We start from the raw sequence: 12730 nt of genomic DNA on the forward strand, positions 1-12730 counted from the left end.
AACTATAATGTGTTCATATTATGGAATACTGTACAAGAGTTAAATAGGAATGACTTGCTTTTATGTTTACTGACATGGAAAATTCTTAGGGATATGCATCTTAAAAAGTAACTTGCAGAACTATATGCTTAGTGTGATATTTATTTGTTTAAACATGGGAAATATCTGTAACATAAAATGAAATAAAATAGTAAATTTTATTGATTGACTGAGAGAGATAGATAGGGTCTTGCTCTGTTGCCCAGGCATCATCATAGTTCACTTTATCCTCAAACTCCTGGCCTGAAGCCATCCTTCTGCCCTAGTTTCCTGAGTAGCAGGGACTACAGGAATGTGCCACCATGCCCAGCTAATTTTTTCTATTTTTTTGTAGAGACGAAGTCTCACTGTTACTCATTCTGGACTCCAACTCATGATCTCAAGTGATCTCTTGCCTCAGTCTCCTCAGAGTGCTAGGATCACAGATGTGAGCCACCACACCTGGCCAAATTTAACCATTTTATTTATTTATTTTTTTAACTATGTCATCTACCTTGTCTGCATGAATTTAACATTTTAAAGTGTATGGTTCAGTGGGACTAATGAATACATTCATGATGCATAATCATTTCCACTATCTAGTTCCATAACTAATTTTTATCACTCCAAAGGGAAACCCCATACCCATTCAGTAGTCACTCCCTATTACTCCCTCTATCCAGTCTGCTTTCTGTCTCTGTGGATTTGCCTATTCTAGATATTTTTTATCAGTGGATTCATACTGTATGTGGCATTTTGTGTCTGTCTTCTTTTTCTTAGCATAATGTTTTTGAAGTTTGTTGTAGCATGAATGAATACTTCTTTCCTTTATATGGCTGAATATTCCATTGAATGGATATACCGCCTCTTGTTTATCCAATTGTCCGTTGATGGATGTTTGAGTTGTTTCCACCTTTTGATGATTGCGAATAGTGCTGCTATGAATATTCATGTACAAGTTTTTGTTTGATCACCTGTTTTCAGTTCTGTTGCCATATATGCTTAGGAATAGAATTGCTGGGTCTTGGAGTAACTATGATTAACTTGTTGAGGAACCACCAAACTTTTCCATAGTGGTTCCACAATTTTACATTTCCAGCAACAGCATATGAAGATTCCAGTATCTCTATATTCTTGCCAGCATCTGTTAATTTCTGTTTTGTTTTTTTAAATAACCATTGTAATGGGTGTGAAGTGATATCTCATTGAGGTTTTTGTTTGTATTTTCCTAATGACATTGTGAATCTTTTCATGTACTTGTATATCTTATTTGGAGAAATGTCTGTTTATGTCCTTTATCATTTTTAATTGGGGTGTCTTCTTGTTGTGTTGTAGGCTTTCTTTGTATATTCTGAATATTAAAAACTCTTATCACATACGTGATTTGCAAATATTTTCTTCCATTCTCTAGGGTTTTTTTTCCACTCTCTTGGTGTAGTGTACTTTGAATCACAAAATCTTTTTATTTTAATTAAGTTCAGTTTCTTTTTTTTCCCCTTCTTTTTTTATGTTGTTATTTCTTGTACTTTTGGTGTCATGTCTAGGAATTCATTGCCCAGTTCAAGGTCATGAAGATTTACCCCCATGTTTTGTTTTTTTCAGAGAGTTTTATGGTTTTACTCTTGTATTTAGGCCATTGATCTATTTTGAGTTAATTTTGTATCTGGTATGAGGTAGGGTCTACTTTCATTCTTTTGTATGTGGATATCCAATTCTCCTAGCACCATTTGTGAAGAGACTGTTCTTTACCCATTGAATGGTCTTGATACCCTTGTAGAAAATCATTTGACCAAATATTTATGGGTTTAATCTGGACTCTCAGTTCTAATCCTTTGGTCTAAATGCTATTCTTAGGGCAGGCTACACTTTTTTAAAATTATTTTTTTATTTTTATTTAGCCAATTAATTTCTTTCTGTTTTTAGTACAGACGGGGTCTCGCTCTTGCTCAGACTGGTTTCAAACTCCTGACCTTGAGCAATCCACCCGCCTCGGCCTCCCAGAGGGTTAGGATTACAGGCGTGAGCCACCGCGCCCTGTCTTACACTGTTTTGATTACTGTAGATTTGTAGTAAGTTTTGGAATCAGGGGAGTATGGTTCCTCAAGATTCTTTTGGCTATTCAGGGTCCTTTGAAGTTCCATATGAATTTTAAGATTGGCTTTTCCATTTCTGGGGAAAAAAGGCCTTTGGGATTTTTATATGATAGCAGTGAATCTACAGATTGCTTTGTAGGATATTGCCATCTTAACAATCCATATTAAGTCTTTCAGTCCATGAATATGGGATATCTTTCCATTTACTTAGGTCTTTAATTTTTACTTTCAGCAATTTTTGTATCTTTTTGGTTAAATTTATTCTCCAGTCTTTTATTCTTTTTGATGCTATTGTAAATGGTACTGTTTTTTTAATTTCCTGTTTGTACTGTTTTTTTTAATCTCCTGCTTGGATTGTTCGTTGCTAGTTTGTAAAAATACAACTGATTTTTGTGTGTTGCTTGCATTCTGCATCTTGGATGAATTCACTTCTTAGCTTTAATAATTAGTTTTCTGTCAGTTCTTTAAGATTTCCTATGTATACTGCAAATATTATAGAAAGAGTTTTACTTTTCCTTTCCCATTCTTGCCTGATTGCTCTGCCTAGGACTTCCAGTACACTGTTGAATGGGAATGACAAGAATAGGTGTTCTTGTTTTGTTCCTGATCTAAGGGCAAAGAGATTTTTTTTTAAAATATATTTTATATATACTGATGTATTTGCATAAATGTATAAAATTCACCTATATATTTATAAAGAAATTTTCTTAAAGATTTGAAAATATCCTTGCATATTAATAGTAGCTGACTTTGGTGAGTTTGAATAGTCTTTCTTCCGCCTTTTCTGTATTTTAAACTTTCTCTATAACAAGGATATAATATTTTTAAGTTTGAAAATGACTTTATTAAAGAAAAAGAAGGAGGGCCGGGCGCGGTGGCTCACGCCTGTAATCCTAGCACTCTGGGAGGCCGAGGCGGGTGGATTGCTTGAGGTCAGGAGTTCAAAACCAGCCTGAGCAAGAGCGAGACCCTGTCTCTACTGTAAATAGAAAGAAATTAATTGGCCAACTAATATATATAGAAAAAATTAGCCGGGCATGGTGGCGCATGCCTGCAGTCCCAGCTACTCGGGAGGCTGAGGCAGGAGTATTGCTTGAGCCAGGAGTTTGAGGTTGCTGTGAGCTAGGCTGACGCCATGGCACTCACTCTAGCCTGGGCAACAAAGCGAGACTCTGTCTCAAAAAAAAAGAAAAAGAAGGAATATAATTCAACAACAAAACTGTAATCTGGCAATAAGATCATAAATTGCCTTTGATGAGATCTCATAAGAAATGCACATTGAGGCTGGGTACAGTGGCTGTCACCTGTGATCTTAGCACTTAGGGAGGCAGAGGAAGGAAGATAGCTTGAGGCCAAAAATTCTAGACCAGCCTGAGTGGCATAGACCTGATGTCTACAAAAAATACAAAATTAATTTAACTAGGCACACTGGCATGTTCCTGTAGTCCCAGTTACTTGGAAGGCTAAGACAGGAGGATCACTTGAGCCCAGGAGGCTGCAGTTAGCTGTGACTCGGCCACTGTACTCTAGCCTCAGTGACAGAGTAAGACTCTGTCAAACAAACAAACAAATAAATAAATAATAAAGCATATTGAAGTGATCTTTATTAGCCAGAATCAATTTAAATGGTAATAATTTTCGTCAAATCATATGTGGATAGAATGGAGAAAACCAAGATAGCCATAGATAAATAAATTTAAAATACCACATTTTAAAAACACCCAAAAGTTTCAGCATATGCTGCCTAGTATTCTGTAATTGTTCATTGTGTTTCTCTATCTCATTCGATTTTACCTGACCTGCACTCTCAATACATTCTCTCCTCCATCCCCATCCCAACCTTTTCCGACTCCAGGAAGAATCAGAAAGAGAAAGCCTAAATACATTTTTTTAACTCTACTCAAATTGTTTTTTGTGTTCTATCCTGTGATATGGTTGTTGATGGTTTTAACTAACATAGTTTAATGTCCTATAATTAGACTTGAACTTTTGGAGGGCTAGATTTTGGGCCAGAGAGTTCAGAGCGCCATTTAGAATACTTCAAATAGATAGTTTCTAAATTAGGGTTTCCTTACGTCACCTGACACTATATTATTTCAAAAAATCATCTTCTAGGCCGGGCGCTGTGGCTCACGCCTGTAATCCTAGCTCTTGGGAGGCCGAGGCGGGCGGATTGCTCAAGGTCAGGAGTTCAAAACCAGCCTGAGCAAGAGCGAGACCCCGTCTCTACTATAAATAGAAAGAAATTAATTGGCCAACTGATATATATATAAAAAAAAAATTAGCCGGGCATGGTGGCGCATGCCTGTAGTCCCAGCTACTCGGGAGGGTGAGGCAGAAGGATCACTCAAGCCCAGGAGATTGAGGTTGCTGTGAGCTAGGCTGACGCCACGGCACTCACTCTAGCCTGGACAACAAAGTGAGACTCTGTCTCAAAAAAAAAAAAAAAAAAAAAAAATCATCTTCTGTCCAGGGTAAAAACAAAAATCTTCTGAGAGCATATCTGCAGATATACATTATGAATTAGAAAAAAAAAGATTTGGAAAATACACATTAGAATTAATTTTCAGTGCATCAGTTTTAGGAAGTCAGTAAAGGGTTTCTTAAAATAGTCATTCTGTTTTAAAGAGTTTTAAAGTTATTCTGTTTAAAGTTATTCCATGTTTTAAAAAGGAAGTAAAAAACTTTACCTTGCAGGCTTAGTGCTGAAGATAATGTCAGTTAACATGAACGGGCCCTGAATCCTGGTATTTTCACATATATTCCTATAATACTTCAGGTTGAACATGTTTCAAATCTTATAAGGGCAAAAAATAATTGTAAATATTTCTTTTCTTTTCCCCATTTAAGTGTACGATTTAATGGGGTTTTTTTGTAAATTATTTCTTACCATGTAGTTTCAACTTGTGTTTTCTTTGTATCAACATGTATATTTCTTTTTTTTCCCCTTGTAGTACCTGTTTGAAAATGGTAGAATAGATAATATTTTTACTGAGCCCTATTCCAGATTTATGATTGAACTTACCAAACTCTTGAAAATATGGGAACCTACAATACTTCCTAATGGTAGGCTGATTATTTTTATTTTAACTGTTTTCTTGATATGCTTTCTTAAATTGCTTTAGTTTTGTTATTATCTTTGTATAAATTATTCATTTTCTATTTCTGTCCTGATTTATAACATTTGGACTTTTGAGAAGCAAGTCTTTGATTTATTGTTGATTGTTTTAGCAGAACTGTAACTTCCACTCAGTGCATGTATAGATACTAATTGTGAAAATTAAAAATAACTTGGTTGTATTTACCTTTAAAGAAACCATTTTTGATCTGGTAGTGTTGGTAAAGATATACACTATGCCAGTAGCTGCCACATATTCTGACAGCAGGCCCTTTTCAATAGTTTATATGTACACTGAACTGGTTGTTAAGAGAGTTAAATCTTTATTCTTGAATTGACCTTGACCACATGTTATCAGACCAGTCCATAATTCACTCCTGGTCTCAGGCTTCTCAGGTGTGAATGGAGAGGTTGAATGTCATGCTCAGGAATATGTGCCCCTTTCTGTTGGGCTGCAGAGCACCTTTGAAGCATTCTGAGCAACATAGTGGTTCAATACATTTAGCATTTGGAGAGGGGACCAGGGATGTAGTTTTGGAATAATAAAGTCATGTTTGTGGATAATCTCCCAAGAATAGAATGCAGAAGCAGCAACAAAGAGGATTAAGGAGAGAACATTAGGGAAAAACCCACATTTAAGGGGCATCATGAGGAAGGTGAAATTAAAAGGTGTACACTTATTGTATCAGTCAGCATTTTTTCAGGAAAAAAGAAATAAAAAAAAATAAAAAAATAAAAGGTGTACACTTATTTTAATTATTCTGCAAGACCTCTGCTTTTCAAGCAAAATCTCAGATAAGTCATCAGGAAGTAATCACTCTTAATTTAAATTTAAAATAAATATCCAACAAGCCATGATTTTGGGGTGTATAAAAGAAAAAAGAAAATTATAAATTTAAAAGATTAAAAAATAAATAAATAAAATAAAATAAATGGGGTGGGGTGGGAAGGGAGAAAGGTATCTGCCTTCTAATTATCTTGGTTACATAAGACTGAACCAATGAACAGTAAGCTTAATGGTCTCCAATAGGAGTTGGCAAACTGTGGCCCATGGGCCAAATGTGGCCCATTCCCTGTTTTTGTAGTCCATGAGTGAAAAATGGCTTTTACATTTTTAAATGGTTGGGGAAAATTCTCTTTAAGTATTAATATTTTGTAATAGAAAATTATGTGAAATTAAAATTTGTCTGTAAATACATTTTACTGGTTTGTAGCCGTACCTATTTGTTTTATGTATTCACTATAGTTCATTATTTTTCTACAACAACAAAGTTGTTCAGAGCCCATATGGCCCACAAAGCCTAAAATATTTACTCTCTGGCCCTTTACAAAGAAAGCTTGCTAATCCTTGATCTAAAATATCAATAGATTAAAACTGTTTCAGTGGAATACTCACATTATCTACTCAAGTGGCATCATTTTCCTTTTGCTTTGTGGTGTCTTTTCCGTTTTTCTACATAAGGATGAGGGGCAAAGAGAGGAACAGTCAGTCTCTCCCTTTGTATCTTCCTGTCCTGGAATTTGAGAGATTACTTATTCTTCTTACACAGGAGCTCAGTGCTGTTCTTTTCCCTCTTCCTCTGTCTAGGTTACATGTTCTCTCGCATTGAAGAAGAGCATTTGTGGGAGTGCAAACAACTGGGCGCCTACTCACCAATTGTCCTCTTAAACACCCTCCTTTTCTTCAATACCAAATACTTTCAACTAAAGAATGTTACTGAGCACTTGAAGCTTTCCTTTGCCCATGTGATGAGACGGACCAGGACACTCAAGTACAGCACCAAGATGACATATCTGAGGTTCTTCCCACCTTTACAGAAGCAGGAATCAGAACCAGGTTTGTGATGGTGGTGGTTAGATTTCTATTTGCAGTCTCATTAGTTCTAAGTATGAAGATAGTTACTGCAGAAGGGTAATTGTAAATTCTAGACATGGAAGAGTATAGCTTTATTTTAATATTTGAATGTTTTTCTCTATTGTTAGAGGTATTGCCTCGAAATGAGAGGAATCACGTGCTTCAATTTGTATTGGCTTTTAAAGAAGTTCCAACTTAATTGAATACAGCCCAAGAAATCTATATTTTAAAACTTACCAAGAAATTTAAATATAGAATTAGAGTTAAGAACACTGATTTATAAGATACCAGATGAGTTAATTGCTAGTTAAAAGAAACCTGCTTAACTTTTAATCTATTGTTTCCTAATCCTTTTTCTTGACTAGAACCCTTCTTTTTTGTTAATATGGTGAAATTATGAAGGAACTTAAAAGCTGGCCTATAGTATACTGCTTTTGTACACAGTAGAATAATACCAATAGGGACAATTTTATTAGGAGTTTTATGGTCTTGCTTTCCCAAACCAGTTTATTATATAAAAGTGTGATTTTAATGTTTAAAAAATAAATATTATGGCCGGGCGCTGTGGCTCACGCCTGTAATCCTAGCTCTTGGGAGGCCGAGGCGGGCGGATTGCTCAAGGTCAGGAGTTCAAAACCAGCCTGAGCAAGAGCGAGACCCCGTCTCTACTATAAATAGAGAGAAATTAATTGGCCAACTGATATATATATAAAAAATTAGCCGGGCATTGTGGCGCATGCCTGTAGTCCCAGCTACCCCGGAGGCTGAGGCAGAAGGATCACTCGAGCCCAGGAGTTTGAGGTTGCTGTGAGCTAGGCTGATGCCACGGCACTCACTCTAGCCTGGGCAACAAAGCGAGACTCTGTCTCCAAACAAACAAACAAACAAACAAACAAACAAACAAACAAACAAACAAATAAATAAATATATATATATATATATTATAGAACTAGAAATTAAATTTATTAACTTTGACCAGAATTATGTTCTAAAATTCCCAAACTGAAGTTGTTACTTCTAAGAGCGAAATGTTTTTTGAATGTGAAAATTTAAAAATTACTGAAACTAAAATCTATAAAGAATAATTGTGATGTTCAACATTGTGTAAACTTTTTTGTGAATTGCTCCTTTACTTTAAAAAAAAAAAGATTATGATAGCTTTTTCACTTAATGCCAGTCCTATTTCCTTAGTTTTGTTCATATAGCATCCACTTTAAACCAGGTGCAGTGGCTCACTCCTATAATCCCAGCACTTTGGGAGGCCAAGGCAGGAGGATCACTTGAAGCCAGGAGTTAGGACCAACCTGGACAACATAGTGAGACCCTGTCTCTACAAAAAAAAAAAAAAATCAGCCAGGCATGGTGGCATGTTCCTATAGTCCTAACTACTCAGGAGGCTGAGGCAGGAGGATCACTTGAGCCCAGGAGTTCAAGTCTGCAGTGAGCTGTGATCATGCCACTGCACTGCAGCCTAGGTGACAGAGTAAGACCCTGCCAAAAAAAAAAAAAGAAACTTGAACAAATGCCCAGTAGACACTGGTGTGCCCTAGGGTAGAAATATTTTCAGATAAAGAGATGATAACTTCTATCTTGATCTGTGCTGTAGAAGAGGAGCATGTAGAACCATTTTTTTCTTGCTATGGCTTAGGAATCCTATGCCTGGTAACATCTATTTTAAAAAGTCAGGCTGAGAATAGAGTTGTACTCTCCAACACCATACTTTTTGGTGTAGTGCCCCTCCATTGGTGAGCAAGGGAGCATAAATTTTATAGGATAATTACTTTGTTTTATTTAATGCTACAAACCTAGCACTTGGAATGATGTCTGGCACCTCCATCGGAGCTCAGCAAATATTTGTTGAATGACTGAGTGAGTGAAAGGGAAGGAGTGGCAGAGTTCTGGCTGTGAAGCAAAACTCATTGGTGTCTTGAGACTTTTCTAATATCCTTTGATTATTATTTCCTGTCTCAAGATAAACTAACTGTTGGCAAGAGGAAACGAAATGAAGATGATGAGGTTCCAGTGGGAGTGGAGATGGCAGAGAATACTGACAACCCACTAAGATGTCCAGTTCGACTTTATGAGTTTTACCTGTCAAAATGGTAAGTGATCTTCTTTTGAACTAGATATAGTGTATTTCAAAAAACACTTAACATATTTTGGATTTTAGACGCTTGAACATCAGAAAATCATCTGGTGTGTGACTTTAGAAAATGATGTACCTCTAATTTTGTTTTTCCCCCTGCCTGAATTTTGAACCAAGAAATAAACTGCCTTGTCTTGATGATTTTTTTAAGGAAATTTCTTCAAAAGCAAAAAACACTGCTAATTGTTTGATCTTTACAACTGTTGCACAACATGTGACATCTAATCTGCAATGGTTTTATTATTCATATTGAAAAGAAATTTTGAGGAGAAATTGTTTTGGTAAACATAAAATAGAAAAACAATTTTTAAGGAATTGAAATTTTTTCAGTGGCCCTTTCCTTAGAAAAATTTTATGATTTTAGAGTTAAAAGATTCACACTGTAGTACTTTTTTCTAAAAGAAATATAATGGTTGGGTTTGGCCTTTGATAATGTGTATTGAGTGCCCTTGGAGTTCATTCCATGATATTGGGCACTTAGGATTTGTGATTCTCAGCCATTGTAACATGTGAGTTGACTTCTTTGTTGTTGTTGGTTTTTGTTTTTGAGAGAGTCTCACTCTGTCACTGCCTTGGGTGAATGCTCTGGCATCAGCCTAAGTCACAGCAACCTAAAACTCCTGTGCTCAGACAATCCTCTTGCCTCAGCCTCCCAAGTAATTGGGACTACAGGCATGGGCTACCATGCCCGGCTAATTTTTTTTTTTTTTTCCCTATTTTTTAGTAGAGATGGGGGTCTCGCTTTTGCTCAGGCTGGTCTTGAACTCCTGAGCTCAAGATGTCCCCCCACCTCAGCCTCCCAGAGTGCTAGGATTACAGGCATGAGCCACCATACCTGGCCTGTTATTCTTAATATTTTACATACTAAAGTTTGTGATATACACTCTGTCTTATATTAACATTCTGTTCCTAGTCCAATGTAATTTCTTGAGTGTGTGAGAAAATATGCAGAGTACAATTTTACTCCTGGGAGAAATATGTGTATAAACCTATTTATCCTTATGGGTACCTTGCTTTCCCCATGGTGGGTCATAGTGGGGAAAAATTGAGAGCCATTACATTAAACAATATAGTTCATATTCTGTACTCTCTGATTTCCTATTTTCCTTCTTTCTTTTTCCCCCCTATGGATAGTTCTGAAAGTGTGAAGCAGAGAAATGATGTGTTTTACCTTCAACCTGAGCGCTCCTGTGTCCCGAATAGCCCCATGTGGTACTCCACATTCCCGATAGACCCTGGGACTCTGGACACCATGTTAACACGTATTCTCATGGTGAGGGAGGTACATGAAGAACTTGCCAAAGCCAAATCTGAAGACTCTGATGTTGAATTATCAGATTAAAATGGAAGTGAGGTTCCTATTTTCGTATACATTGATATGCACCAAACTGTGAATGCATCCAGCTGTTGGAAAACGATGTATAAGCCTAAGTCCTATTGACTTGATTATAAGATAATGGGAAACAGATGACTCGTGAACCCCACAGTGTGGATGTACAAATGAAAATTGAAGGAAAGAATATGAACTGAGAAATGTTCTTTGACAGTGATATAGTTGTTAGACATCTTCAGAATGACTAACCAATTTCTCTGAGTGGTGCATAATCTTATTTTGTTTGGGAATAACAAATTGTGGAATATTTTTAAGGAAAATTGTTGTATAAAACTCTACCATAGTAACCTTAGACCTTAGAGAGGTAGCTTTGGAGTGAAACCTTGGCTGCAATAGGCTACTTGGGCAAGCCCTCCATAAAAGTCAGGGGAGAGATCAGTACAGAGCAAAGAGTGACATCAAATGAGAACTGTGGGACCTAGACTTGAAGACCCAATAAAAATGCTCAACTTTTTAAAAAAGATAGTAAAGTGGTCTTGATTTTGATTTTCACTGCCAAGCCAATTATGTGAAGGATAGAAGCCTATGGTGCTTCTACCATGGGCCCCTCACATCAGGGAAAATGACCTTCACTGCTGTTAACTTAGAAATGTGTCCCTTTCACCTTCTGGGTCTAGCCTTCTCAGTGGTGGGTCTGGATGTGGGTAAACTAAAGTAAAGGAGATGATATTCTGCAAGCTAATTATGCACACAGAAAATCTGTGGAGCCTGTTAGATCCCAAGTGTCTTGAAATGTTTGTAGAAAACCCACTAAAATGCCCACTTCTCTGGGTATAGGCCTTTATTGCTGCTGTCTCATAGCCTGAGCTGTGGTACACAGAAATGGGGGTTCTCCTTTTGTTTTTGTTTTTTCCCCAATGGCAGCTTTTCTCCCATTGTTTTACCTTCCTATTTCCCTAATAATTCCTCTTATTTTGTCTTTTGCAGCAGTTTCTGGAGGCCCTTGTCATTTAAAAAAAAATAGTCTCTCTCCTTACTCTGGCAAACCTGTGAGTGATTCCACAAAGATACAGTATTACTTAGCTATCTGAATTATGGTAGAAAAGGTCCTAGTATGTTCCTATATAAAGCATTTGGAAGATGACCTTGTTGCCCTATGAAACTTGAAAATAGGGATTCTGGAGTTAGGATACAAAGACATTGACTGTCTTGCATATCCATAGAGAGGTCTTCTTATAGCATTATTCCAAACTCTAGCTGTTTTAGTAGTTCTATGAGGAGTGCAAGTCATAGGCGTATGTGGCATATCAATCCATCTCCCTCATCTCCATTCTTTTTTCCCCACAAAATTGTGAATCAAAGCTTTTATGATGTTGGCCAATCACCATACCTTCTTTAGCTGAGGTTAATTTGACCCTATGAAAAGATTGAGAGCAGTCAGAAAACCTCTTAGAAATTTTAATCTTGAAAGACTTTTCAGTATGTTCCATTTTTTAGGTGGGAGTGGCAGGTTTTTTTTTTTGTTTTTTTTTTAACAAATCAAAGTCATTTAAGTAAAATAAAAATTACAAAGTAGGCCTTTTGACATTGTGTACTTGCTGGTTCTGTCCCTCTGCCTGTAACAAATCTCATTTTTGTTACTAAGAACTGTGTGATACAAGTAAATCTGCCCCAAATTTCTGTATGATTAATTCCATCTGTTTGTCATTTCTGACTGGAAAACTTCTTAGTTCATACCTTGTTTGATATGGAGGAAAAATAATTGGATTGTCTGATAAGTCTGCCAATAAACTATCCAGAAACATCAGGTGTAATAGTCCCCACTATACGAATTTTATGGTTTGTATAAACACTAACAATTTCCCCTTCTGTAGTTGTATGAAAAACAAATATTGTTAGCATAGTAGATAAATTGTTATAAACTACCAGGAAAAAATCTGTATCTTTTAACTGAGAACAGCCAATACCCAGATAAATGACTGTATCAGGATTTCAACTGCATGTTAGTCCACAGAGTTGCCCAGAACCCTAAATTAATTCATAAGAGAAAATATGGATTCATTATTGGTCATTCCTCATAAGTGTAGCTGTTGATGTGTGTACAGTTATTTGCTTTTTTAATTTTACTAAAATTGTGTAAAATTACATTTTTTTTCCAGGGGAGAAA

The 12730-nt window shown here is 36.4% G+C and overlaps 1 protein-coding gene across 8 annotated transcripts in view; it reads left to right on the forward strand.

Annotated features, from left to right (window-relative positions):
• Positions 1-12462, forward strand: part of ZMYM4 (zinc finger MYM-type containing 4) — a 158924-nt gene extending 146462 nt beyond the window's left edge. For all 8 annotated transcript variants that reach the window (XM_075996460.1, XM_012765248.2, XM_075996470.1 and 5 more), the window contains 4 exons: positions 5066-5177; positions 6818-7066; positions 9057-9186; positions 10365-12462. In XM_075996460.1, coding sequence (XP_075852575.1) covers positions 5066-5177; positions 6818-7066; positions 9057-9186; positions 10365-10572 — 699 coding nt within the window. In that variant the 3' untranslated portion in view covers positions 10573-12462. The remainder of the gene's footprint in view (positions 1-5065; positions 5178-6817; positions 7067-9056; positions 9187-10364) is intronic.
• The last annotated feature ends 268 nt before the right edge of the window (positions 12463-12730 follow it).

This window comes from Microcebus murinus, chromosome 2, assembly GCF_040939455.1.
Source record: "Microcebus murinus isolate Inina chromosome 2, M.murinus_Inina_mat1.0, whole genome shotgun sequence".
NCBI classification, from domain to species: domain Eukaryota; kingdom Metazoa; phylum Chordata; class Mammalia; order Primates; family Cheirogaleidae; genus Microcebus; species Microcebus murinus.